The 27,978-nt window shown below is 43.5% G+C and overlaps 3 protein-coding genes across 6 annotated transcripts in view; 1 reads left to right on the top strand and 2 right to left on the bottom strand.

Annotated features, from left to right (window-relative positions):
• The first annotated feature begins 3,227 nt into the window (after positions 1-3,227).
• Positions 3,228-9,485, top strand: tardbpa (TAR DNA binding protein a). 3 transcript variants are annotated; one of them, XR_015066962.1, is made up of 7 exons: positions 3,228-3,980; positions 5,599-5,762; positions 6,614-6,754; positions 6,840-6,854; positions 6,944-7,114; positions 7,198-8,217; positions 8,852-9,485. XR_015066962.1 is itself a non-coding variant. In XM_085919041.1 (6 exons), exons 1-6 carry the CDS (start codon positions 3,740-3,742, stop codon positions 7,681-7,683), a joined length of 1,218 nt encoding a protein of 405 aa, XP_085775167.1. In that variant the 5' UTR covers positions 3,228-3,739; the 3' UTR covers positions 7,684-8,778. The 3 variants fall into 3 exon arrangements, 2 of the variants coding, with proteins under 2 accessions (XP_085775167.1, XP_085775178.1); XM_085919041.1 differs by lacking the exon at positions 8,852-9,485 and having other exon boundaries at positions 7,198-8,778; XM_085919052.1 differs by lacking the exons at positions 6,840-6,854; positions 8,852-9,485 and having other exon boundaries at positions 7,198-8,778.
• Positions 9,486-12,592: 3,107 nt separating this feature from the next.
• On the bottom strand, positions 12,593-17,473 carry pgd (phosphogluconate dehydrogenase). Its single transcript, XM_085923171.1, has 13 exons — positions 17,377-17,473; positions 16,988-17,063; positions 16,624-16,803; positions 16,484-16,549; positions 16,286-16,404; positions 15,846-15,915; positions 15,632-15,766; positions 15,361-15,550; positions 14,452-14,582; positions 14,185-14,318; positions 13,927-14,026; positions 13,345-13,467; positions 12,593-12,975 (listed from the first exon to the last, which is right to left on the bottom strand). The coding sequence occupies exons 1-13, from the start codon at positions 17,382-17,384 to the stop codon at positions 12,856-12,858; spliced, it is 1,452 nt and encodes a 483-aa protein (XP_085779297.1). The 5' UTR covers positions 17,385-17,473; the 3' UTR covers positions 12,593-12,855.
• A 923-nt stretch (positions 17,474-18,396) lies between these two features.
• kif1b (kinesin family member 1B) overlaps positions 18,397-27,978 on the bottom strand; it is a 45,995-nt gene continuing 36,413 nt past the window's right edge. For both annotated transcript variants that reach the window (XM_085915020.1, XM_085914934.1), the window contains 16 exons: positions 27,891-27,946; positions 26,850-26,958; positions 26,508-26,574; positions 26,278-26,362; positions 25,967-26,072; positions 24,107-24,221; positions 23,892-24,025; positions 23,576-23,637; positions 23,327-23,472; positions 22,969-23,229; positions 22,338-22,409; positions 22,141-22,262; positions 21,864-22,016; positions 21,569-21,761; positions 21,098-21,216; positions 18,397-21,012 (listed from right to left, as the gene is read on the bottom strand). In XM_085915020.1, the coding sequence (XP_085771146.1) occupies positions 20,970-21,012; positions 21,098-21,216; positions 21,569-21,761; positions 21,864-22,016; positions 22,141-22,262; positions 22,338-22,409; positions 22,969-23,229; positions 23,327-23,472; positions 23,576-23,637; positions 23,892-24,025; positions 24,107-24,221; positions 25,967-26,072; positions 26,278-26,362; positions 26,508-26,574; positions 26,850-26,958; positions 27,891-27,946 (1,843 nt within the window). In that variant the 3' untranslated portion in view covers positions 18,397-20,969. The remainder of the gene's footprint in view (positions 21,013-21,097; positions 21,217-21,568; positions 21,762-21,863; positions 22,017-22,140; positions 22,263-22,337; positions 22,410-22,968; positions 23,230-23,326; positions 23,473-23,575; positions 23,638-23,891; positions 24,026-24,106; positions 24,222-25,966; positions 26,073-26,277; positions 26,363-26,507; positions 26,575-26,849; positions 26,959-27,890; positions 27,947-27,978) is intronic.

Below are 27,978 nucleotides of genomic sequence, written 5' to 3'. Positions count from 1 at the left end.
ATTCTTATTTCCTGCTCATAAGTTCACCGAGCAGATGGGGACCAAAGACACAAGGAAGTTTAGATTTTCTGCCCCACGGCCCATTGTATATGATGCATGTAAGTGCGTAACACTGCAGTGTTATCATTTACAGATGCTTGAGTGCACACCAGGAGGTCACAACAACAATGGGGGAAAGGGCCTCACAAGGACAGAGCTTCCACCACCCTGGCATTAATTCCTGACATGTGCATGATATATTTCTTTATAAAATATATATATTTATAAGATAACACAAATCAACTTTTTGGTTAATTTGGAAAAACTGAGTCGACTGCATTTGTGATTTTTACCCAATAACGTTAATGTAATCATGAAAGGTGAGGTCAATGAGTTAGTGACTACTTTAAGAGAAAATGTTTTTAATTGTTATAGTGGGTACTGGGGGGAAAAAGAAGCTTCAAGTGGATCGCTACGACTCCTACGGCCCAATCCAAGTTTCTGAAAACAAATACAATACTGCCATCTGTAGTTATTTTAGTATACTACAGCATGGCCACGGTAAGGGTGATAGTGAAACATCACTTTTGATTTGATTTTTGAACAACACTTATCACCACTACATTTTACATTTTGTTTTACGCGACTTGTCAAAAAGGGAAGCAGGTTGAAGCAGTTCTGCTTTTCTAGTCCCGTCCCGATAACAACCAAGGGTTTCACTGCCAGACACACAATCTACATTTCTACAGTACTATCATAATCATGAAACGAGAGAAAAAGAAAAAAAAATGTGACCAGGATAACATTCTTGAATATAGAAATAACAAATAAAGTGGAAGTTTGAATGATTTGGATACAGCAATTATTTGGAAACAGCAATAACAAATAAACGGGAAGTTTGAATAGGATTTGAAGACCGCATAAAACTGGAAGTTTGCATAACAATTGATATCTATTTGTTTTGAATACAGCAATGCCAAATGGATTTAGTTACATGTTTTAGCAGTTTGATTTGAATACAACAGTGACAGTTTAATCAATTTCAAGAGAGAGTTGGAGTCAGTCTTCAGGGCACCCCGAGCACTGTCCCCAGCAACAGGCCGTACTTGCACCCACCGATCACAGCTCATAGTTTCCCCCTGGCCTCCTGTAGCTTCCCACTGTCCTGTAGCCATTTTCTTATGAAGTTCAGACATCCCAAGGCGGAGCGTCGTCATTATCTTTGGCCTCTTCGCTCTCAGCCCTCAGATTGCTTTCCAAGGCTGGTAGTCCCTCGCTACCAAGGTCGCCAGCCTTCTTTCCTTTCAGTTTATTTTGAAGGTGCAAGTGCAACCTCATGAGGGTCAATGTAGAGTGGAGATTTCACTGAAAACCCAGCTTAGGAGAGCCATAGCTTATCATACAGTTGGGGAAGTGCCTGTTCTTGCCGCTAGGAGATCTGCTCCTGGTGCACTCTCAAGACTGCAACTCCCTCTCATTTATGTATTATTCAACATTCCACAATTGTTTATGTATTTCGGTATCAGCATTGACAATGTTCAAGAGTTTTTTTTAAACATTTGCACACTTCAGCAGCACAGGCACCAGCCTGTATTGTAGACATAATACAAGAGATTTCTGTTCACTGGTAGCAAGTGTTCGAATACAAACAGTTCTCTGCACTCAAGGTTATTTTGTCTCAGTTTAAATAGATTTAATTTGTTGGAGTGCACATCAAGTATGTACCATTTTGGCATTTGCATTTTTCTTCTTCAAAATCAAACTTCTGCATGTTGCGTGTGGCCTTTGTTTTAATAGTCAGATAGAAAAAGACCAATTTGGATTGTCACAACTTCACATGCATTTGCAATCACCATTGACATTGGCAAGTGTATTTTAACTTCGTGGGTTTCCACAGTTGAAAAGAAAGGATTTGACCAGAATGGGATTTCACTTTGTTCGGGTTTTATTGAGCGAAACAATCTGCAAAACCTGTAATGACCCCTTGTGGTCACATGCACTCGCAGACAGGTGCGCACCTCCCAGGTCGCCGCAACAGACATACTCAGCAGTGTTTCAAAAACAATGTTTTCAGTATACATTTCGACTTTTGTTCAAGATGTCTGTTGTTGAGCAAGGAAAACAAAGATGTGGAGTAATAGTTGGTTCTTTATTTGCAAGATCTTGGGTTGTTTTACAGCAGTCAGTACACAATGCACTTCAGCAGATGAAACAACAACCTCATAGTTTCGGTCAGTAGGCTTTGGAGTGTCCACAAGCAGGAATACGGAAGAGAAGAAAAGGGAGGGGAAAAGAAGAAAAAACATATCCTCATAAAGCAGACATTTGTTCTGTTATCACCCCAATGTCTTGTTATCTACTGAATGTACTGAACTCTATGTGTCATAAAGTTATTGAGCTGTGCTTTATGTGTAATGGAAAAGTTACCAAGCTCCGTGTGCCGTGTCTGTGCTCTAATGGAGCAACTATGTTTGTATAAATTAATAAGAGTATCTACACATTGATTGATATGATAAAGTATACAAGTTTGTATAAACTAATAAGAGTATATACCCATTACTCGCGTTACTCCCTCTTCAGACCTGTTTTGTTGCTTCTGCATCTGTGAACTTATTTATATTCATCGAGGTGGAAACTCGTTGACTCTGTATTTCTTTCATCCACGTTTGATCCAAGTCTCTGTTATTGCAGTGACCTTGAGAAGTTTATCCAATGTTTAAAGATAGTGCTGTGTTTTTCAGAGGGTTGGACGGACGGATGATCGGGTGATCATTTTGGGGTCTTTTCAGAGGTTTTAGAGTGGGCCTAAATATGTCCACATACATTTTGGTGCTAATTGATCTTCGTTATTTTGACATTACTGGCGATGTATTTACAATGATTTTGAATGGAGAAATTGTGATCGGTGCCTCATGTAACGTGAAGGGATGGAAGTGGGCGTGGCCGTATATCTCTGAAAGTTTTTCGAGGAGTTAGTTATTTCATAAAACTCATAAAACATAAAAACTCTTGAATCTTGAATTATTTCTCCAAGTTGAATGGGTGAAGTACAAAATGATCTTTAAATTTTTGTTCCAAAACAATACATAAACTGAACTTGTGAGTGAAAATGGACCGTCACGACTGGATTTCCGAGTAACGAAGCCACATCCAACATGGCGCCTACGACGCAGCATAATGCTTCAAAAATGCGAAAAGCATCTATTGTATCCTTGTAAAATTCCAGCGTTCTCATTAGGATGACGTCAGCCCTAGCAGCCATTTTGTTAGCTAACTCAGAGGTAGCCGCTGGCGCGTGTGGTATAATTGCGTGCATTGTGCGTAGCAAAGCTTGTATTTCAATTCCACCGTCGTATTTCGAATTTGTATTTTCCTTCAATCCGATTTGACTTTAAGACCGTAAGTAAGGAGATTACGTTTGTATTTGTTGACTGCGAGTCCACATCTAGACTGGACGGTCATTCATTTCTCAAGCCCTCTCGAGTTTGCTAGCTTCGGTGGCAAGCTAGCTAACTTGTTTGTCGTCGACAAAGGAGATAAGTGACGCATTTCGTGCGCCCCCTCAGCTCAATAAAATCAAACGTTCGAGTATCTACAGTTGTGTGGGTGTCGACGTTCGATATTTATTTCGTGTTTCTATTTGCTTCTGGGCGGAGCAAATTCGAGCAACGAACTCAAGCGCATTCTTTTGCGTGTTTAGCTTCCTCGTAGCGAGGTAGCACCAAGAGGCTTCAAGCTGGCTACCGGCCTTTCAGAGAACATGTCCGAGTTGTACATTCGGGTGGCCGAGGATGAGAACGAGGAACCGATGGAGATTCCCTCGGAGGACGACGGCACGGTTCTGCTGTCGTCGGTTGCGGCCCAGTTTCCAGGGGCGTGCGGGCTTCGCTATAGAAATCCGGAGTCCCAGTGCATGCGTGGAGTTCGGCTTGTGGAGGGCGTCCTGCATGCGCCAGAGAGCGACTGGGGGAACCTGGTCTACGTGGTCAACTACCCCAAAGGTAAGCCCAAGTAGTGGATGTAATGAGAATTTAACAAAGGCTTGCGTGCGATACAATTAATCAAAGGTAAACCCTTTATAAAATCCATCATAAATGCTAAAAGGAAACATTGAATGTTTCTTTGACGCCAAGGAAGTTTTGTCAAACTGAGGGGTAGCGTTTCATTGAGCCTGGCTTAGTTTTGACTGATAGAAAATGGGCTTTGCTTCCATTTAAGGGCGGTGACAATTTTTGGAGTGTTTGGGTGTCAAGTTTATCCAATGTCTAAAGATAGTCCTGTGTTTTTCAGAGGGTTGGACGGACGATCGGATGATCATTTTGGGGTCTTTTCAGAGGTCCTAGAGTGGGCCTAAATAGAGATGTCCACATAATGGCAAATTTAATCTATTCCTATCCTATTTCTGAAAATACACATGAAAATGCCACTCCAATATGCGACTTAATTGTACTTTCTGCCATCTAGTAGAAGAGCATGTCAAATGTTGTGCTTGTCACAATACATAACTGACTTTGATAGATTGCTAAAGAGACACAATTTAAAAAAAAAAAAAAATCTGACTAAATGAAAATATTTTTGGAGCAGCACAGTGTACTGGTTAGGAGTCACTGTTCTTATAAGCTGCATGATATTGGAAAAAAATTGATATGCCATATGGATTTTGAATATAGCAATATTGACATTGTGATATTTAACGTATCTACAGAAATAACATTTTCATCAAATGAAGTCTATTTTTTCATGCAATTAAATAAGCCTGGTATTAGCTAAATGTAATTTCCCCTGGATAATGTTCAACTGTTAGATGGCCATGTGCACATCAGTTTCCATTCGAGTTCTCAAATTCAGATAAAAGCAAACAATTCCAAGAAACGAGAAAGTGAGTGATCTTTGCAATAGGCCCATAGGGTACGTCGATGCCGCAATATCAATGTTTTTTCTCATTATATTGTGCAGCCCTATTCCAGCTACATTAGCACACTTTCTAATTTGATAGGGCATCATTCCATGTCCATTCACACTCCCCTCCTAGAATCTCAGCTGGAACGCCTCTTAAAATTATTGGCGCCTTATGATGTCAAATGAAAGAATCTGATGATCAGCTCATCACCAGAGGGTTCCCTCTCCCTGATTTAGAGTTTTGAGGCACTCAAGCCTATGCTTTTGGGCTACAGGATCACCCCAAATATCAATCAAAATATGGTTAAGGCACAAAATTACTGTCATGCTCATTTTGTGTGGTAGGGCTGTCACAAACAAATCTTTTTAAACTCGTTTATCCTGGCGATTACTCCAACAATTACTTGCGGAATCTTCCCCCACCCCAAAGGAGCCCATGCACTGCCTAGTTTACTTATTTATTTTCTTTTTATTGGAGGGAAGGGTAAATGGTTAACAGTGATTAGCATGTGTCTGCAAATAATTACTTGGTTGATGTATGTAAACACTATTCTCACACTCCAAAATAGATCATCTTATTAAATTTTCTCTAAGACAATGTCAATGTGCTTGTCAATGACGTTTAGGCTGCTCTTCTAGCAAATGGATGCATTTTGGATGGAAAGCTAACTACTTCATGTTTGGTCATCCTCAAAGCAATGCGTTTTCCTTCTTCCACAGATAACAAAAGGAAGATGGAGGAAATAGACGCCGCCTCAGCTGTGAAAGTTAAAAGGGGTTACCAAAAGACATCAGACCTTATTGTCCTCGGTCTGCCGTGGAAAACCACAGAGCAAGACTTGAAGGAATATTTCTCCACTTTTGGCGAGGTCATCATGGTACAGGTAGTGCAGCCCGTCCCTTTTTATGTCACATATGTGCAGCACTGTGCAAAAGTCTGATGCTACAAAATGTTTCCCATCTTGTCGCCTATTAGCTCAGTATCAGCACGGAAATCGGCCGTGTACGTAAGCGCGTGCGGTAATTTATGTGGACCGGCTACAGTGGCTTTTAATATTTAAACTTCAGATGAATAAAACTTCTGAATTGATGCAGAAGCTTGTTAATACGAGGCTAACGCCACCCATATAGTATGTCGAAAATGGGAAAGTCCCGTGCCGCAAAACCATGTAACTATCCGGGGGTGTTTAGTATGCACAATATCTTCATACTGCCAGAGTTGTACTGGCTCCATTGATCATTTATTTGAACAAAATGACACGACACCTTCCTCTCGCGTACGCAGTGCGGCCACGTCTTTGTTAGTGCAGTTGCTGCTTCGTTTGGTTTACCTGCTGTTGTGATCGCACGTTGTGTACAACACGGACAATGCCATGTTTTTTGTTTTTTTTTTCCCCCTCAAACAAATATTTCATGTTGATCATGATACGTCAGCGGTCTAGGACCTTCCGTCATCGTGCGTTCGTCATTCATCATTTTATAATCGCCCGTCCTCATTTTTTAAAAAGCACTACCGACCGGCATAACTTGTCTGTTAAACGTCTCGCTGTTGTCGTCACCGACACGGAATCTCCATCTCTGTTGGCTATCTTAACAAACACTTGCGAGCCTTCGCCTCTGTGTGAGATACATCGGAGCCAGACTTTGCTTTGTGTCAGCTTGTACTATTGTTGGGGTGGAAATGGCAAATTGTGGTTGAGACAAACTATTACCAATCAGCAACTGTCCTTTCCAGATCAAGAGGGATGCAAACACAGGCAACTCCAAAGGATTTGGCTTTGTGCGTTTCACTGAATATGAAACCCAGGTGAAAGTGATTTCTCAGAGGCACATGATAGATGGACGATGGTGTGACTGCAAGCTCCCCAATTCAAAGGTATCGTTTGCACTTCTAAAAAGAAAAAAAAAAACCATCAAGTGAACTGCTCTCTACTAATGTGTGGTCGTATGTGGATGGGCAGGCAGATGCTTGCGGTGTAAGTCTGTGAATGGATGGACAGGTGTTTGGTTTACTATGTGTGACTGAATGGAGCGCATGAGTGACGTTTGTGTGTTTGGCGACCAGGCTTTCCCTGACGAGCCTATGCGGAGTCGTAAGATCTTTGTGGGCCGCTGCACGGAGGACATGACCCCCGATGAGCTGCGGCAGTACTTCATGCAATATGGAGAAGTCACAGATGTCTTTATCCCCAAACCCTTCCGGGCGTTCGCCTTTGTCACGTTTGCCGACGACCAGGTGTGACCGAAGGGGCCGTCTATCCGTCCGTCCGTCTTTCTTGAAAGGCCGTCGTGACACAGCCGTTGGTTTTGTGTCCTCAGGTGGCCCAGGCCCTGTGCGGAGAGGACCTGATCATCAAAGGCGTCAGCGTGCATATCTCCAACGCTGAGCCCAAACACAACAATAGTAGGCAAATGATGGAACGAGGGCGCTTTGGGGCTGGCGGCTTCAGTCAGGCGTACGGCGCTAGTCGCGGCGGGCTGGGCGCGGGCGGAGGGGGCAAGGGCGGGGTCAACTTCAGTGCCCTGGGCCTCAATCCGGCCATGGTGGCGGCCGCCCAGGCGGCGTTGCAGAGCAGCTGGGGCATGATGGGCATGCTGGCCAACCAGCAGGGGATGAGCACGGCGGCCGGCGGCACGGCCGCCACCACCCGCGATCAGACGTACGGCTCCACCAGCACCAGTTACAGCAGCCCCACCACGGCCAGCCTGGGCTGGCCAGCAGGCACTAACTCTGCCTCAGGCAGCGGCTTCAGCTCGGGCTTCGGCACCTCCATGGAGACCAAGTCCTCCAACTGGGGCATGTAGATAAGTAGGCGGCAGTTGTGCCGGTATCCTAGGCCGGGGCTCGGGGCCCGCCGTCAAATTAGGAAAAGCGTTTAGTTTGAGGTTTTTGTCAGTTTAGCGTGGCCCTTTGAGACTGTACCAAAATTTTCGAGTCCCTGGTCTAGGCTCCTCCGGTAAGTACTATAAGAAAACCATAAAAAAAACACTGCCTTTTTTGTTAAGTCAGAATGTGTGTGAGTGACACTAGTCATGAGTGGGTTTAGTTAGCTGCTTTTCAGAAAGCCATGTGCATGCGGCATTGTTTGTAGAGGTGCGAGAGTCCCGCCAGGAGGGCTTGATATCCTTGTGTTGTGTATGCAGTGCACTTCTCCTTTTTTTTTCTGATCTGATGGAAACGCCTTGCTGACCGTCTCTCCTGCAGTTAACCAACTGTTTCGCACGCTCCCGGGAGGAAGCGCCTCACTGGCGGCAATGTTCTACAGATCTCAGTATCACGTGTAAACGCTTTGCCATCAACACCACACAAGCTTCACTCTGCATTTACTGTGCTCCACGGTGGGTGTCACCTTCTCATTCCTCTCCCTTTGTCGTGGACTTCTTGTCTGAGATCGATGAGTGGGATTTGATGTGGAGCGAGCGAACGAACGAACGAGTGCCACGTGAACGAAGCACGAGTGAGCAGAGACTGCCTGGTTTTTGTTGGATTTTTGTTTTTCTTTTTTGGAAGGGACAAATGCCTGCGAGGGTTTGAAGAAGCTGTGGCTTTGTACGAGTGTGCGCATGTGTCATCCCAAGGACATGGTTTCCCAGCCCAAGTAGTCGTTTTTAGAATGCAAGTGCTAAGACTTATTTGTATCCTTCCAAGTTTCCTCTTGATGTCCAATTCAATGTGAATTGTGTGTCTGCTTGTGTGCTTATCTTTTCTGTGTTATTACCTGGCAACCTCCGTGTGTGGAAATTCGACTGCTGCTGATTGAGCGTTTGGAAGTGTGCTGACATGGCAAATGTTTGATATGGGCCTATTGAAAGTGAGTTTTGAATGAGGGTTTTCTCCCCGCCCCCCTTTATGTTTTGTGATTTGAAACTGAAATAAAAGGAGAATTTGACTAGGTTTTATGCACTCTTCACGGTGACTTCTTTTCCTCCAGTCCATTAATTGAACTGCCAACGCTTTAATTCACACATATAGGGGCCCTCGGACACGGATCGTCTGAACCAGGAGTCACTCACGGGGGGAGTTGAAGACCGCGGGAGAAACCACAATGGAATTTCTACACGAATGCCTTAAATCCAGAAAAAGGATCTTCAATCCCGCCCCGCGAGAAACCTTGGACCCCCCCCCCCCCCTCATGTTTAAGTGGCCCCAAGTCCCACTGACATCTTCCGAAACCTTCCCAGTCTAATCTAACAAGCAGGAATTCGCCTGTTTTTCTTGTTTTGTTTCGTTGTCAAGTACATTTGGTGCACACAAGTTGAGCATTTGAAACGATATTATGGACATAATTTAGTCCTGTGGAAAAATAAACGCATTTGAGTTGTTCACATGTCTGTCATTGGAGATGAAAAGCGGATTTATTTTGACTCTACTTTGAGCTCTGTTTATTCTGAGCCCATGTCTGACCGCCTCCATAGCATCATTGTTTATTTTGATAGCTACGTGTTTCATTTGCTGGTGATTCGGTGTCTTTAGTGAGATTTAGTGCACCCGATTCTGACTGCCTTGTAAACTTCCATGTCAATTTTATTTTAAATTAAGTGTTTGCAAATACGAAAGATTCAAGATGGAAATGCTTCCTTCAAGGAGATTAAAATTTAAACCTATACTTGCTGTATTTATTCTGTCACGCTTAATTGTAGTGCATCCTTAAGTGACTTGATATTAACCACTTAAGTGAATGTACTGTCACGTGTTGATTTAAAGCCAGACAAGACAAATGAGAGGGATGAAGGCAGTGGAGTTCGTAGCATTGGCGACATCTATTGGACAATCGCGAAACTTCTCGATGCACCTGTTTCAATAAACAATCTTAGGGGTGTCTTACCTATACGTAAAAGAAAAATGAATATCTCAATAAGCTTAAAAAAAAAATAGTTCAATACGGCAAATCTGATGTTGCATTTTCAAGTAAAATCCTTCAAAGCCTGCAATTTCGACCGTAAAACCAGATTAAAATATTTATTCCCCAGTGCAATATCAGCTTTGTGTCAAAATACTTCGGTTGGATACATCGGCCGGAATACTGTGCTCAAGTACTGGCATAGCAAATTTGATTTTTAATTAAAAAAAAAATAACCATGTTGTCGAACCTCGCGAGATGAGCCGAGAGGACCTGCATCAGTGATGTGCATTTCAGTTCTTTTAAGTGAACTGAATCTTTAAAATCAGTTCACTCAAAAGCTTCGTTCAAACGAATCGTTCAACAAATCGTCCGCCTCTTCCAATTAAGTGAAAGTGAAAAGTGCCACACCCGCCCTCACCCCCACTTTCTGATTGGCTGTCGGATCTGTGACGTCACTCGGACACTCCATTAAGTACACCACCATTTTCAGGTGTACCTAATCACAGGCCACTTTATTAGGGAAAAAGCTTAAGTGAAAGTGAAAAGTGCCACACCCGCCCTCACCCCCACTTTCTGATTGGCTGTTTGCTCTGTGACGTCACTCGGACACTCCATTAGGTACACCGCCCTCTTCAGGTGTTCCTAATAACAGGCCACTTCATTAGGGAACAATCATGGTCAAAGGTTAAATGAAAGTGAAAAGTGCCACACCCGCCCTCACCCCCACTTTCTGATTGGCTGGTTGATCTGTGACGTCACACGGACACAGGTGTACCTAATCACTTCATTAGGGAAAAAGTTTAAGTGAAAGTGAAAAGTGCCACACCCGCCCTCACCCCCACTTTCTGATTGGCTGGTTGATCCGTGACGTCACACGGACACTCCATTAGGTACACCGCCATTTTCAGGTGTACCTAATAACAGGCCACTTCATTAGGGAAAAATCATGGCCAAAGCTTAACGGAAAGTGAAAAGTGCCACACCCGAACAACCCCCCACTTTCTGATTGGCTGGTTGATCCGTGACGTCACACGGACACTCCATTAGGTACACCGCCATTTTCAGGTGTACCTAATAACAGGCCACTTCATTAGGGAAAAATCATGGCCAAAGCTTAACGGAAAGTGAAAAGTGCCACACCCGAACAACCCCCCACTTGCTGATTGGCTGGTTGATCCGTGACGTCACACGGACACTCCATTAGGTACACCGCCATTTTCAGGTGTACCTAATAACAGGCCACTTCATTAGGGAAAAATCATGGCCAAAGCTTAACGGAAAGTGAAAAGTGCCACACCCGAACAACCCCCCACTTTCTGATTGGCTGGTTGATCCGTGACGTCACACGGACACAGGTGTACCTAATCACTTCATTAGGGAAAAAGTTTAAGTGAAAGTGAAAAGTGCCACACCCGCCCTCACCCCCACTTTCTGATTGGCTGGTTGATCCGTGACGTCACACGGACACTCCATTAGGTACACCGCCATTTTCAGGTGTACCTAATAACAGGCCACTTCATTAGGGAAAAATCATGACCAAAGCTTAACGGAAAGTGAAAAGTGCCACACCCGAACAACCCCCCACTTTCTGATTGGCTGGTTGATCCGTGACGTCACACGGACACTCCATTAGGTACACCGCCATTTTCAGGTGTACCTTATAACAGGCCACTTCATTAGGGAAAAATCATGGCCAAAGCTTAACGGAAAGTGAAAAGTGCCACACCCGAACAACCCCCCACTTTCTGATTGGCTGATTGATCCGTGACGTCACACGGACACAGGTGTACCTAATCACTTCATTAGGGAAAAAGTTTAAGTGAAAGTGAAAAGTGCCACACCCGCCCTCACCCCCACTTTCTGATTGGCTGGTTGATCCGTGACGTCACACGGACACTCCATTAGGTACACCGCCATTTTCAGGTGTACCTAATAACAGGCCACTTCATTAGGGAAAAATCATGGCCAAAGCTTAACGGAAAGTGAAAAGTGCCACACCCGAACAACCCCCCACTTGCTGATTGGCTGGTTGATCCGTGACGTCACACGGACACTCCATTAGGTACACCGCCATTTTCAGGTGTACCTTATAACAGGCCACTTCATTAGGGAAAAATCATGGCCAAAGCTTAACGGAAAGTGAAAAGTGCCACACCCGAACAACCCCCCACTTTCTGATTGGCTGATTGATCTGTGACGTCACACGGACACTCCATTAGGTACACCGCCATTTTCGGGTGTTAAGGTGTTGGCTTTTTTCCCCCCATTATTTGTAATGGAAAAACATGATTCGGAATTCAAACAATTCATTTCTCGAACAGCCTTCTGGAACGGATTGTGGTCGAAAACCGAGGCTCCACTGCAACTGTTAAAATTGCTGAATTCAGAGGAAGTTTTATTATGAATTGCAACATCAGATTTGTGCCTCGAACTGGTCTGGTAACAGGATAACAACATCTTAATTTGAATGAATTTATTATATCTGGTGTAATGGTCAAAATTGCGCAATTGAGAAGAGTTTTATTTTTTAGAGTTTAGACTTGTCTGGCAGTAGTTTGGTTGGAATCCTGGGGTGGTCTCCTCTGTCCTCAAGAATATAATATAAATATAAAGAATATATAATCAAACCCTTCACCTTGAAACGTGAGGCGGAAATGCTAACCAGTGCGTGCCCTACTCTTCTTTTTTATAATATTATTTATTTTTTTACATTTTTTATTACAACTAATAACTGTGTAAAGTCAAGCCTGGTAGAAGTGGACTGCAATGTAGCAGGTTACTAGGACTTGAATAGTCTGTTCTGTTAGTCGTCCCCTCATTTAGAACTACACACAAACACTTGGAAATCCTGTAAGGAGCAAACAAGCTAATTATAAAGAGATTGAAATCTTTATTTAGCCTAGTACAGTAGAGTGCAAAGCTTCACCTTAAATCCAGTGTTAACACTGTGGACCCCAGCCTAAGTCTGACAATGTAGCAACACATTCTATGGCTGGAAAGATAAAAGGTGCACAACACGTTGCTGATATGAGTTAAGGAGTTACAATTGCTGTGGTTATACTGGCGGAAAATGTAACATGTCCACTTTTGCACTCTGTGTTTGCTGTGTTCTTCTTTGACGTGTACGCCGCTGCTACGCATTGTAGGAGGAAGATGAAACGTTTCCACCGTGTCCTGTCCAGTTGGTGTGGATAAAGTGGCCCGGCTTGGTCAGCAGCTCGTACGTGTGAGCCCCAAAGTAATCTCTCTGAGCCTGAAGGCAACAACAAAACAGCACTGACAAAAGGCACACTCACACCAGGGCTTTTCAACTCTAATGAACCCATCCATAGAATTTCTATCGGGCTTGTCCTCATTGGGGATGAGTGTGGTGAAGCATGACAAGAGGCATGGTACAATTTGAACCAGTGGCCAGCCAATCGTGGGGCACATTTGGACACATTCAAACCTACAGGCGAGTCTTCAAAGAACCTAACATACATGAAATTGGAAGTTAGAGTACCCAGCTGGGTAGAAAATTAATGGATGGACCATAAATGATGGGACTTTTTTTTTTTTTTTTTTGAGTTGCTCATAAAAAATAGAATCAATGTGGTCCACCCCAGTGGAGTTGAGGTTTTACCTGGAGGAGGTTGGCAGGCAGCATGTTGTGCCTGTAACCGTCGTAGAAAGACAGAGCGGTAGTGAAGCAAGGCATGGGGATGCCGTGCTGGACGCCTGTGCTGACCGCTCGACGCCAGGACGCCTAAAAATCAAGTGAGAAATCTTGCTGTGACTGGTAACCATGCCTGCTGAAGAACATCTCTTCAATCAACAGCAATTTCTTATCTGAGGAGCCAGCCAACTAATTTAATCGATTTATTTCTTAGTCATATGAATGAAAACGCTTCTATTTTTCCTTTCTTTCTATGCCCGCTTGATTGTTTCTTTATACAAGAATTGGCGCAGGTCTTGCTAAATTTATGAATGTGTGAGACTGTTGGCTTGAAAAGACGTCACTGATGTTTGGCTCGGGATTATTCGGAGCGCATTTTGTTTTGATATTAAATCCCGGTTTAGGTTCAAACAGGCTTTTTGATCTCAAAAGATTGCAATAGTCACGCGAGCCAGAATGTCAGAGTTGCTTCACCGCAATCTTGACGCAAAAGCGGAAATTGCTGTAGTGCCAAGCAGGTCTTTGTCAACATGTGGCACTTCCTCATACCTGACACTGCTGCACAGCATCACTGAAGAAAGAGTCCAACAACAAGCTCTGCAGCTCGGCGTCCCGGTCAAAGGCCTCCTTGATTTTGCCAAGGAACACGCTGAAGGAAAGCAAACACACCACTGAGGAATGAGGAACAAATAAAGTGAAGCCTGGTCAAGCACGTTCTTTGTCACCATTGCCATCATTTTAAATTGTGCGGGTGTATGTGTGTGTGTGTGTGTGGGGGGGGGGGGGGGGGGGGGGGGTGACACGTACCTGCGGATGATGCAGCCTCCTCTCCACATTAGCGCAATGGCGCCGTAATTGAGGGACCAGCCGAATTCTATGGCAGCCTGACGCAGCAGCATGAAACCCTGCGCGTAGGAGATGATCTTGGAGGCATACAGGGCCTGCAAAAACACAACTTGATTGGACCTGACTGCTTGAGAACCCGCAATGATCAAGTCATGTATTGGACCAGTGTTTCCTCAGAGATTGCGTCTGCTGTGGAAAATGATCCAATTTCACTTCACTTGGTTGTACCTTCCTGATGTCCTCCAAGAAGGCAACCTTGTCACCGGTGAACGTGACTCCAGCCGGTCCCATGAGCCTCCGGCTGGCCTCCACTCTCTCATCTTTGAGGGAGGACAGACATCGGGCGAAGACGGCCTCTCCTGAGAAGGCGAGATAGGTAATCAAGCCCGTGTCCACTACTTGGCACACTTGAGGAGGAGCCAGGACAAGGAAGTTGTTTGTATATCCCGTTAACTTGCAAAACAGGTTATTGAGGAAGCGTGGTATGAAAGAAAAAAGTGTGCCGCTACACCGTTGTTCAAATTGCTTCTCGCGATTGAACTAGCTTTGACTCTCACGATATTATGGGACAAAGTGTGTCCCTTTACAACTTAATATAGGAAGTGTACTTTTGTTTCTATAGGCCACCCTAGGTACAACCTTGGTTGTTTATGAAAGACACGATGAGTCAGATGGCCGGCCGACAAATCCCCCTTATGTCACCTGAGATGAGCAGACTGCAGGAAAAGCTTCTTAAGGGCGGACACAAATCAAGAACGTTCCCTGGAAATGGCTCACTAACCTCCTCTAAAGCCAGTCATGCCGCAAGTCTGCAAGTACTTTTCATGGGTTGCCGAATCGCAAATGAATGGTGACCATTGGTTGCATTTTTTTTTGTTTTTTATGAATATCATGCTATCTTCTTCTGTGAATATAGTGGGGTTTTTTTTAAACACTGTCCTTTTAAATCCTCACCTATATGTATCATTTCATTGTTAATTATTCATGAATTTCTAGTTCCGTCTTGTTACATCACTGTGTGCTGGTGGCTTAACCTTCCCACTTCCTGATTTCTTTTTTCTCCCTCACCGGTGTGACATGACACATTTGGCAATGATTCGACAGGTACACGAAAAAGGAAGCAAACTACTTCCTTACCGATCAAAGTCACCGGAGTGCCGTATTCCAGGGCTGATATCGCAGTCCACTTGCCCGTGCCTTTCTGTCCCGCACTGTCGCGGATCTTGGGCAACAAATGCTTGCCGTCGGCGTCTCGATACTTGAGAATGTTAGCGGTGATCTCGATCAGGAATGAGTCCAACTCAGTCTTGTTCCAGTCATCGAAAGTCTGAGGGGTTGAAAAGTAAAACGGGCAGCTACGGTCCACCAGCGGTGATCAGAGGTGATGCGGTCATATGCGAAAACTCACCTTAGCCATCTGGTCGTGGTCCAGGCCGACCACGTCTTTCATCAGGTGATAAGCCTCACAAATCAGCTGCATGTCGCCGTACTCGATACCATTGTGAACCATTTTGACAAAATGACCCGCGCCCTCGTCTCCCACCTAAACAGGGAAAGAGTCTCGCATCACAGCGAAGGCGGCCACACACGCCACATTCCAAAAGTCAAGAGGAGCCGCTCACCCAATCACAGCAGGGCTCTCCGGTTCCCACTTTGGCAGCGATGCTCTGAAAGATGTCTTTAATGTGGGGCCTTTAAAAAGGAAGAGTAGCAAAAGTCAGGATGGAAGAAGCGAAAAATCATTGTAATGTATCAAAACGTCAAGTGTTCCAGTTCAATCCCGGATTCAAACATTTCAAACTCAAATTTGACCTTTTCTTCTTCCCTGGCCCACTGTTGAAGTATTTTGAATGACAAGTATTTACTGAAATTATGACTATTATTATGAGACTACTCCATGATTTGGCCATTTACGTCAGCTTGGACTGCGACACAATATTTTAGGACAATCCAATTGAAAATGTGTGACAAAAACCAACCGCTAGTCTCTCAATGGAGGACATTTTTTGTCATCACTGTGTCATTGTCTCATTCTTCTGCTGTTTGTTATACTATTTCTTACCAGGCCTCTGGATGTCCTCCCGGCATGAGTGAGGGTCCGTAGCGCGCCCCTTCCTCGCCCCCGCTGACTCCGCTGCCCACAAACAGCAAGTTCTTCTCTTTCAGACTCTTACAGCGCCGCTGTGTGATACAAAGAAAAAAAAAAAAGAGGCGGTCGGAGAAAATTCTAAGCTGAATCTCCATGACGTGTCCTTCTTACAGTCGTGTCTCTATATTCAGAATTGCCGCCATCAATAATAATATCCCCGGCCTCAAGGAGGGGAACCTGAAGTAGAACAGAAACACAACAAAATCAGTAATAATTGGAATTCAGGCACTTATAATACTGCAGAAACCAACCAGCTTGTCGATGAAGTCGTCCACGGCCTGCCCGGCCTTGACCAGCAGGACGATCCTCCTGGGCTTCTTCAGCTTGGACACCATGTCTTCGAGTGACTCTGCGCCAATCACCTTGGAGGCCTTTGCCTCGTTCTGCAGGAAGTCATGCACCTTGGACACGGTGCGGTTGTAGGCACACACCTATTGAACGGACATCAGGATACATTATTTCCAATCGTGGGAAGTATTTGTTGATCTACTTAGGTAGATTTTTCAGGTGTCTGTACTTTACTGGAGTATTTATTTTCCTAATAATATTTTACATTTACTGCTGACATTTGAACTGAGATATCTACTGTAGGTTAAGAAAGACTTGGTAACTTACGACGAAGCCATGGTCATTCATGTTCATGATGAGGTTTTGGCCCATGACAGCCAAACCAATCAGTGCGATGTCTGCTCTGTGAGAAGAATGGGAAAACATGACATGGGCTAAAATGAAAAGATAATCATTATTGGTTGACTCGCATTGCAACCAAAGCATAATAATAAAATGTTCGCTCAAAGAAATGCGTGGTGGTAATTATTAGAAGGAAGTGGATCTTCTAAAGCTCATCTCACATGTACTACTCCGACACTTACTAGCAAACGAGCTAAGCTTTAGATAGTTATTATTTTAAGTAAAATGCAAAACTCTAGAAAGCAATAAGAATATATATATAAATATCACTACAGCATTACTGTCTGACTACTAGAGGAAGGTAGAGAACTTACTCAGGCATTTTGCTCAGTCGCGTTGTTTCCGTAAATTTTCGAAATGACAGGCGGACGGCTTCCTCCTTCTCATCTCAGTTTGATGGCTCCACCCCACTCCGACTATTAGCCAATCAAGAACCCTAAAATCGCTCAAGTGACGACAAACACAAATATGATTGGTCCTGAATCCTGGGCAGAGATATCTAGTGTACTATTGGTCCAATCTGCCGTCACTCTTTACGTAATCCAACGTCATTCATTGCGTAAACGAAGAGTTGAGAGATGAAATTACTGGCGATTCGGATGATTGTTGATTTTCTTGTTTTTTTTTTTATTTTAAGGTATCCGTATTTGTTTTGCCAGGTTTATTTCTGATATACTAGTGTGTCGTGTACGCCATTCAAAGTCTGCTTTATTGTCTCTTTCTTAAATGCCAATTGAGTCAATACACATCTTTGTTTGAGCAATTCCACAATTCCAAATTATTCCCCGTGAAAAACTTAATAGGGCAATAATCTGGAAAGATACACCCCGTGATGACTGGTGGGAGTTTGAGGCCTAAATTATGTCCTGGGGGATTAAAACGCCATTTGAATAAAACAAGATCTCGTTTTTCTTCATACATCTTGAGATTTCACATACTTTGAGCCCTTTCCAATAATAGATCTGGAAAATGACTTGCTCTAACCCATTTATGAGTCATTGCTCTTGGCCTTAGAAGGATTTATAGGTTGTGTTAAGTGTTTTGTGCATCCACGGAAATCTTAGTGATGCAAATGTTTTGACTCAAGGTATGTTTTTCCAAGGTGAAAATATTTTGCCAGGTCCCCTTGTCTTATCTGTACAACTAACTCGACATGAGTTGTGTCAGATGTCATTTAAAGCAAGGAGGTGGGAGTCCCCATACATGGGGATTTATAGAATAAATATTATTATATCATACAATATCAGTAATTAATTGCAAATCATACTTGAGAACCATTAGTACAAGCACACACTCAGCACCCAGGACCAGAAAAACAGGCCTCACTTGTTGCTAGTTTGCACTTTTATTGTTTCCTCGTTCACTAGACAGACCAATGGTGCAGGTTTACCAGACACAGTTATTAGAATATTTGCATGACACAGCTATGCTATACAGCGAATGGATTATAATTATTACAAATACAGTAAACATATTTACATTTTAATTCAAGCTCCATACAACACAGATATTTACAAAATAAGTATGGAAATGAAAACAAAACAAATAATGTACAATGTTAATGTTTGCCTTTTCTATTTGAAACTTGATGACTCCAAAGAGTTAACTGATAATTGGGAAACCTTGTTCTATCTAAAAGGCATCAACGGAAATGTGTCAAGGTGACGACAGAAGCACAAACAGTAATTTATGTAATCTTAGATATCATAAACTATTTCATATTTGAATCCCTGATATAAGATAAAATAAAAACCTAATATGTTTAGAATGTCTGGCTCGTACGAGTAGAACGTGAATATGTTTGCAATCAGAGGCAGATTTTTACTGGAATCCCTTTCTGATGGAAACAAGGGAGCATCAATGCAACCAACTGTCTCCAACAGGAAAGTATGAACTTCATTTGGTTTCTTTTTTTCCCCTTTACAAATACTCTGGAAATACAAACATCTTCACAGAACATTCCTCTGCCATGTCACATCATTTGGTTCAAGAGCAACTAAACCGTGCAGATTTTGATCAGTTAGTTGAATGTTTTTTTTTGTTAGAATGTGCAAAGAACTGCAAACTAATATGTACATTGCAAACAATAAATAGACACTCCAAAGTATGAGAACGCTACAAATTCACTACACGGATGGAAAATATTTGCTCTGGCAAAAAATATAAGGAATGCAAAATGTCTCCCAAAAAAATGAAAAAGAATAATAATAAAAAAAGAAATCTCAAAAGTCATCAGATTCAATTTGTCAACCAGCAGGCTGTCTGACCTGAAGAAAAAATGTTGCTGATGACGTTCGAAATTGCGTCAGTCTATTGGGGGAAAAAATAAAAGCCGTTTTGGCGCCTCTGTTCACCTTCATTTTATGTAAATGTAGTCATATTACACAAGGTGAAACTGCTGGTTGGCTGGCCAGAGTTTAAAATCACCCATCTGTATCAATCACATCATGCTCACGTCACAACAGAGGCGCCAAAATGAGTTGAGCGGGAGCTCAATGGAGCCAAGAACGCATAGAGCAACTATTCTCCAACAATAGCACGATTAAAAGTATTTGTGTATCTTGTCCCTTGAATATATCTTCTTTCTAAGAACCCTTTTTTGTAACAGCCATCCACTGTAACCTTGATATGTGCATTTTGGCCCTTGTCTTGCTATAGTATAGTTAAAACACTAACGCAGCTGGCTTACAAATAGAAACAAATGCCCTGTCACATTTGATAGAAAAAAAAAAAATCCTTATTAAATTGTGATAGCCATAATACAAAACAGGATAGTAGCAACAAAAAAAAGAGCAAATTCCAGACTGTGAAGCAAAAAGGAATAGAACACATGGTGTTGACACATTGACATTGAGTGGATGTTCAACACAAGCAGTATGCACGCCGTTTCATCCATGAGACGCTGGCCCTTCCTTCATTTGACAACCATGGGAAGCATGCGGACAGCCAAAAAGGCTCCAGTTTGTTCGGGTGTATCAGGAACCATTTCGAGTGAAAACACTTTTGTGTATCATTGGCAATTCATTATGAGCCAGTTCCAGAGGTTTTGCCTGTGTTTAGAATAGCATGGGGGGGTCCACTCATGCACAATGCATGGGATTGGCTTCCCACGCCTGAAGTACACGTTCAAACATCATAAAATGAGCTTCCTGTATGTCCCGCTAATCTCGAATAAGTACCCATTCACAAAGAGATGCCCTACGGCAGGATAACTATGTACACACAATCGGGCTGAAGCATGGAGAAGGTCCATTGCCGTGTCACTAAGTGAGATCCTTAACACGCTGTTTGGTTTCTAAAGGCCATTTGGGAGCAGGAGGGGGGCCTGGCGTCTTAGGACCAGGTATTAACCAGAAGTAACTCTTGTGAAAATGACTACATTAGCAGCAATTGTTCTTCAACATGTGTTGCTTTGCGCGGAGCAGACGCATTCCTTTGAGACATATATTTTCCCTTCATGATTTAACCCCATTTTTTTGTTGGCATTTCAGTAAGCAATTTGGGTGTTCTCCTGAGGATTGCTGCAGTTATCATGCATAAAGAAAACGGACTCAAAACTTGGTGACAAGTCACAAGGGGAGACATGATCAGAGATGATTGGCAAACAGAAAACGAGTGGCCAGAAAAACCTTTTCGGCAGGATCGTGCACACGAGTAGACTATCACGACATGCTACTGGTTAGAGACTCGAATGACAGCAAAGCAGTGCGAAATGAGACTTTGTCGTGAATAAACCAAAACGTAAAAAGCTGAGGAGGAAGGGAGACAGAAATCGCAAGAAAGGCGACGTTAAGCCACAAGTCTACTTACAAGAGAAAACTGTCAAGAATCACACAATTGATTAATAGGTATTAACACTCGGTATGTTCAAAGGCGTTTAGAAATAATGGAGCTCGTGGTATCCACTTCAGTTCTTGATGAGGCCACTACGCCTCCTCGCCAGCTTGGACCTATGAGGAAACATGGTGAACGATTGTGAGCAACGCCATTGTCATTTAGAAGTCAAGTGTGAGAAAAAGTAAACAAGTGTTGAACCTTATCGTCCCCGCAAGCAGAGGGTTAAAGGCGTACAGCCAGTCGTTCATATCTTTCTCATTGTTGGCCTGCAGAAGGATTCCTCTGTGCTTTGTGCACACAGCAAATGTGTTGGGTGTCTAACAAGAAAAGAAGATGATGAAATAAATAAACAAACAAACAAATCAATAAATACTTTTGTAATGCAAGGCTGAAAAAACAATACGTTTGCAAGGCAACATTTACATTTTAAACCTCATCAAAACACACTGAAGAGCAAAACTGAGAATCAACTGCTGACACAGTCACAAAAAGCTTTGCTGGGATGGATGCAAGCTCGGCGCTACCTATGTTGTGAGCAAAGAGCTTCGACGGGCTACTTTTCCGTCTACTCTAAACACGTTGCCGAGTCGCTTCAAAGTCAGTCATAAGGAAATGAAATTCCGTTCCGTTTTTAAATAAGAATTTTGTCATTCCTTATGAATGGCGTACCTTGAGCATGGCTTGCTGGTCTTCACTGTATTCCACTTGCGCAGTAGAAAGGTTAAGCACCCCCCGCTCCACAGGGTCCTTGTCGCTGTTGTAGATAAAGACGTAAGGCCGGCGCACTACCACAAAGTGCTTCACCCACGAGTTGGAGCGAGGCTCCATGAAGCTCAGGAAACCCTTCTTGGACACGACAGATCTAACAAAGAGAAAAAGTACAAGTTGAATGTCTGCTTTTGTGCATGAGCGATTCGCGATTCTCCCATTTAGCACTTCACATAAACGGTGCAGCAGTTCTCACCCCGGCCTCATTTCTTCAATATCAGGCACCAAGTTGAGGAATTCGTTCTTCCCCGCACGTGCGAGGTAGGATGCCTCCAAGGTGGGAACCATGGGGAAGTTTTCATAGTCTGAGCAGGATGGGCTGGATGCACGGGAACAGTTCTCTGGAGTCCTTGGGAAGAAAAAAATTCAAAAAAAAAAAAAAAGGCTTATGTAAAAATGAGCCTGACTGTAATGGAGGTTATTGAAATGTTTCTTTCATCATCTGCTAGCTGCAAACTGAATGACAGATTTACTTCTGTTCCACAGAGCCACAGCGGGAGTCTGAGAGGGAAGGGCAGGTGGAGGAGGGGGTGAGCGTGGCGCTGCTGAAGCTGGTCACCGACATGTCACGTCCCATCGGCGAGATGTCAGAGAGCTGTCAGGAGAGACGGACAGTGAAGACAGCGTATACAGTGCGACGTCGGTCTTGTGACGCGACGGTGGTCGTCACCTTGCAGTCGCTGATGCTGTTCACCAACTGGTTGTATTCGCTGTTGAATGTATGAGTCAGGAGACGGAGGCACTACGCGGGAAGCAAAGTGACAATCGTCAACCCACAGCACAGTAACAGATGGAGGCAGTTGCTTGCTTTGGAGCACAAATTCTTGGAATGGGTATGATGGAGTTTTGATAAAGAGAAATGTGGAATTTGTCTTTTTTTGTTCACTTGGAAAAATGGAGGACTCGAAGATGTAATTGAGGTTATTTGGATTTTAGATTGCACAAAATAGGTGTGAATAAACACGTAAAGGGGATTGTTTTACATGCTCTGTTACTGAATGGTGGTCCAGAGTAAATCCTGCCAAAAGTCAGCTGTGATAAATCCCTGTTAGTCCTTAAACTTGGAATCTTACATACTGTATACTTGTTCATATTTCTCAATGTGTTTCAGCAGATTAACAATACTTTAGATTGTTTGGATTTTTAAGAAAAAGACAATATTTATGGAAATGAAAATGAAAGATAAACCACTTGTGTCTAGCCGTGCTTTCTGCCGTCAAAAAAACCCCAGCAAAAACAAAACAAACGTTTTCATCAACCTTTTCATAGTACGTATCCCAAATTGAGGAATTTCCCATCACCTTAGTGGCCAGCTCCTTTTCACGATCAACCAAGCTCTCGATGTCAGCGGAGTCGTAGCCGCTGCTCTCACTGGGTGTGATGGCACTCTCAAAGGTGGTACTGGAGATCTGGGAGGAAATGGAGGTGGAAGTGGACAGGGAGCCCGAGCTCATGCTTGGAGACAGCAACTCGCTCAGGGACTTGGTGGTTGGCACCGATCCCACGGGAGCCGATTCGACCAGTTTGTCTCGCAGTAGGAGGAGGTGGCGGGTCTTCTCCACCTAGACGAGTAAAAGAAACAAGTGAGTTTCAAACACCTTCATAACAGCTAGTACTGGGAGCTTGCTGGAGAATTTAAGTTATAAACCATGTAGGTACCTCATGCAGCTGCTCCATTTTCTCCAGCTCCCATTGGTGCTCCAGGATGAGACTGTCTCCTCTGGGCCTCCAACCTGCCAGGTTTTCCTCGCCACGCACATATGCCACCGATGTGTCCAAGACCTTCCTCCTCCGGCGTTGCATGCCTGCAAACCATGAGCGACACGCTCCGTGAGACGACACCCTTGACAGATGTGGAGATTGTCGCACATCACTTGTACTCAAGCATCATCGGGTCACAAAACTCACCTGGACTTCCAGAATCGGACATCTTGCACAAACTCAACTCATAGATCCCGGTAACACGGTTGCTGTAAATCAATAGAGCAGATACGCAATGAGTCTGAATGTCATGTAATCAAGTCGATTGGTGACTCGAAAACTATCTGGTGGAGGGACCCTTTACACAGGAGACATTTTTCAAAGGACCCAATCTTGGGGCAATTAATGTGCACCAAAAATGCCATGGATATTATTTTGTCAATATGTCAACCCAAATTATCAAGTCTGTATCCCAGTTCAAGAACCACATATTAAGGGAATTGTCTGCAGCATGCAGTCTTACCAGTCTGGGGTTTTAGAGTACCCGCTTCCAAAGAGGTTCCTGAGGGAACGGGGAGGTGAAATCTTTGCATCTCGAGAGTAAAAGACCATACAGATGTCTTTGGTGATGATAGCAGGCTGGATGCAATGGTCAAGCTGCAAAGAGGTGATGCAGGTCACATTTGAAGATAGGTTAAATATACAGATAATTCCAGAGACAGAGAAGTAGAAACAGACCTCCAGATATGCCGACAGAGTCATGTAGATCTTCTCTCCATAAGGAGTGACCCGGTTTAGCAGGAGCGAGTTGTGCAGGGAGCTGTCCCAAACTGCCTCGAAGCGATAGAAGGTCCTGTAGGAGACCAAAATCATAACAATTAGGAAAAATGCAAGGACAAGAACCCTTCATTTAGTCAGTGCTGCACAAAGAGGTGACGGGGTAAGGCTGCTACTATCTCTCGAAAATAAAAAGCACAAAGGCAGCTATGGGGAGTGTTGGGAGTTGAAACCTACAGAAGTTGACATTGCGCGGTGAGGCGGCACTCACGTGTTTCTCTAGTCACAACACGATGTAGAAAACACATTGAGGTGAGAACTCGACACCACAACATAACGTAGCGGTACAGTGCTAGAAAGTGTCGCTAGCTTTCTGAGTGATGGATGGGCATGGCACAGTCGAAAGTGTTTCCCTTTTGCGTGTTGTGCATGATACTAAAATAAAACACGTCTTCTAATATGACAGCTCAACAGTCTTTGGACATGAACAATTTTGAGGCTTATTTGTCATGATCGGCTACAGGGGGTGCTGTCGTGCACAGACAGAAGTCATCTGTGATAGCAGTTGGTCTGCCTCCACTCACTTTTGCTTATTAGGGGCAATGGCTGCAGATTTAAACGACACTACACAAACGTATTTATCCCAAATGGATCAGAAAACAGACAAGATTTCAGAAAGTATCTTGCCGGCCTTGAAGTACACTATCGTTCAAAAGTTTGGGGTCACTTAGAAATGTCCTTTTTGTTTTTGTAAAGTAAAATAGCTATTTCTTTTCAATGAGGATAACATGAAACTAATCAGGAATACACTCAATGCATTGTTTATGTGGTAACCGAATATTCTAGCTGCAAACGTCTGTTTTTTAATCCAATATCTACATAAGTGTATAAAGACCCATTCCATTGTGTTTGCCAATTGTGTTAGAAGGCTAATGGATGATTAGAAGATGCTTGAAAACCCTTGTGAAATGATGTTACTTTTCATGGAAAACACTACATTGTCTGGGCGAGCCCAAACTTTTGAACGGTAGTGTAGGTCTCAAAATAATTTGCAAGCTCGGTGCAAGCGTGCTTAGAAGGGAAAGTGACACAATTAAAAAATGATTACAAAACATAGGGTTGAATTTGCATATTATCACCTACATTTGAATATACCATACCTGGCCAAAAAAAAAAAACCACCACACCAAAGTAAAACTTCAGTTTGCTGGTGAGGATAATCACCTCACCAACGCCATACTATGTATGGAGTATAAAACTCGTATACAGCGAGTATACCAACGGTCATGTGGTTGGGAGCATCCATATTCACCCTAATCGTTATGAATGTATGTGAATTATGTCCGGTTGCGTGACTAAAACTTTTTCTTTGGCCGGGCAAAGTGTATTACAATAACTCTTCTGTTCAGTGGACAGTAATGAAAAATAAAGGCAACACACAATGAGGCCCACAGACTATTAAGGAAGTGAATTATATTATTCCATTGGACTAAGGAGAAGCATAAAGTTCTTTCAGGGAAGGAACCTTATGTTCTCCAGTCACACTACCTATCAATATCTTTATCAATAGACAGCCTGAGCACAATCAAGAGTCCAGCAGCAGCAACAAGGACGAATGCATAAAAAAAGAGAGAAGCACAAAGAGTCAAGCAACAATGGAGCAAATCAATGGTCATGCGGCGATTCAAAACAGACGACATTCACACATCGTCATCTGCACTCCGTATATGAATACAGAATTACATCTCAGTATGAGATATGGTGCAATGGAACAACATCTGAAAGATACTTATTATTCAAAGCGTTCTGTATTGAATTTACCTGTTAGAGTTGTGGGAAGATTTGATGTTCTTGGCAGAGATGATGTTCAGGGACAAGACGGCATCAGCAGCGCCATCATCCACTTCAGCCTTGTTCCTAATACGACCTGGTGGGACACAGAATGGCTCAGTGCATCAAATTCACCGCTCTCCCAAAATCTTTGATGGACTTGAAATGGCCAATCTCTCATGTTGCATCAAATTAGCGGTTTGGTTCGCTTCTTGCATTTTGTTGTCCTCGTGTTTTTTGGAGAGTTTTTTTTTTTTTTGCCCGACCATTGTAGAACTATCAATCTCTGATGCAATGCTCACCAACAACCAGCTCACGAACATCTTTCCAGTGCAGCTCGCTACCCTTCTCATGGATTAGTGTCACAGTGATCCGCCGCTGGATTCCCTACAACCGTAACATGACAGCAGCTTAGGGTCAAGTCGCTTTTATTGAAAAACCATCATCGTTTTATGAAAATTTGAATGAATGTCAGCTGAAGCTGTAGAATGAGACTGTAAAGCTGAACGGTAAGACCAAGCATCTGTGGTACCTGGTGCAGCAGGTATGTGCCATGGCAAGGCAGCGCTCCACTGTGATCCACTATAGCTGGAATGTACCTGTAAAGGAACACAGGCCATACTGAACTCAGACAATCATAGATAACAACGATCAAAACTGCACCTAACTCCAAAACTAAATGTCTGACCTCTGAATACAAGTAGGTCTTATAACACTTGGTTTCTTGGGAGGGTGTATGTATACTGTAAGTGTCAGTGTTATTGCATTGACAAACTTTGACTTTGTCTCAACGAAAAGAATGTATGGAATGTGTCTTTAAACCAATATTTTAAATAAAGTAACCGCATAAACATAGGTATGGGCAGAAACTCACTCTCCAGTGGGCTCCAGCTCGCTGATCTCAAACCAGACGAGTAGATCGTATTTGCTGACACACTGACCCAGGTTGGACTTGGTGATTGTGTTCAACTTGGTGGCTGGTACTGATACATACAAAAATGAACATTTAGAACGCTATGAACACGTAAGAATGAAAGTAAGTGTAGAATGAAACTTATAACCTATTTGCTTGGTTTGAATGCATGTGCTTCCTGGGCTTATCTTAAAACCGCCGCACACTGCGTGATGCTTACCAACACGACTCGGACCCGACCGTCGCCAAAAAAAAAAGAAAAAAAAAAGGAAAAAAAAGAAAATAAAAATCGGGCGCTCAACCCCTGCACATTGGACAAATTACTACACAGACTCCCTGCAATGTGAATTCAAGTGCTCTGAATCTGAACATATAAAGGCTTGAATTATTTTAGTTTTAGGATGCAGCAAATGCTAGCGACTGGACTTTGGTTGGGAGCTGGGATCATTAATAAACAGCAGGAGAGTGTTGACTAGAGAGAGGGAGGGGACTAAACGCACCAGCAGGTACATGACACGTGACATCACACCACTGCAGAGACTCATTGCGCTATCACCTGCAGTGACATTCAGAGTAAAGCACAGCGCTAGTCTAATCACTACATACAGAAGAACCTAACATCTCTAACTGCCCGCTGTACCAACCATGATGCTTGGGCACAATAAACACGGGGTCGTCAAGCACCGAGAGGAAAGGAAAGTGGGATAGCTGGTCAGCTTCGTCCTCCAGCCTGGCCACCGCGGAGGAGGCCAAGGCATTGGCGTGCTCGGACAGAGTGTCCAGCACCTTGACATTCACATAGCCACTCATCAGGTAGCGGAGCAACTCTATCTTACGAGTATGGTCTGGGGTTGCAATGTATCACGTGAGGAGTGTCGCAAGAAAATCCAATCGAAGCGAGAAATGAAAGACAAGCGGAAGGAAATAAGAAGCATGCCGATAAGGTCAACGAGAATGACTGTGGGGCTTGACTGTATGATGTAGTGGAAGTAAAAGCCTTACCGGGTTTAGACAACGGCATCGGAATCGGATAGTATTTCCTGGATGGTGTTGGAGGACTGTGGAAACACATGGGAAGGACTTGAAAACA

The sequence above is a fragment of the Syngnathus leptorhynchus genome, chromosome 1 (genome assembly GCF_054491065.1).
Source record: "Syngnathus leptorhynchus isolate UIUO chromosome 1, UIUO_Slep, whole genome shotgun sequence".
In the NCBI taxonomy this organism is placed as follows: domain Eukaryota; kingdom Metazoa; phylum Chordata; class Actinopteri; order Syngnathiformes; family Syngnathidae; genus Syngnathus; species Syngnathus leptorhynchus.
The sequence above is the reverse complement of the archived record's forward strand: the minus strand, read 5'-3'. Positions and strand labels throughout refer to the sequence as shown.

Coding starts and splice junctions, on each gene's coding strand:
- tardbpa (XM_085919041.1), top strand. CDS start 3,740: ATGTCCGAGTTGTACATTCGGGTGGCCGAGGATGAGAACGAGGAACCG. Junction 3,981..5,598: donor CGTGGTCAACTACCCCAAAG/GTAAGCCCAAGT, acceptor CTTCTTCCACAG/ATAACAAAAGGAAGATGGAG. Junction 7,115..7,197: donor TCACGTTTGCCGACGACCAG/GTGTGACCGAAG, acceptor TTGTGTCCTCAG/GTGGCCCAGGCCCTGTGCGG.
- pgd (XM_085923171.1), bottom strand. Junction 16,550..16,623: donor ACGACTTCATCGACAAGCTG/GTTGGTTTCTGC, acceptor GTTCTACTTCAG/GTTCCCCTCCTTGAGGCCGG. Junction 16,405..16,483: donor CTGAATATAGAGACACGACT/GTAAGAAGGACA, acceptor TGTATCACACAG/CGGCGCTGTAAGAGTCTGAA.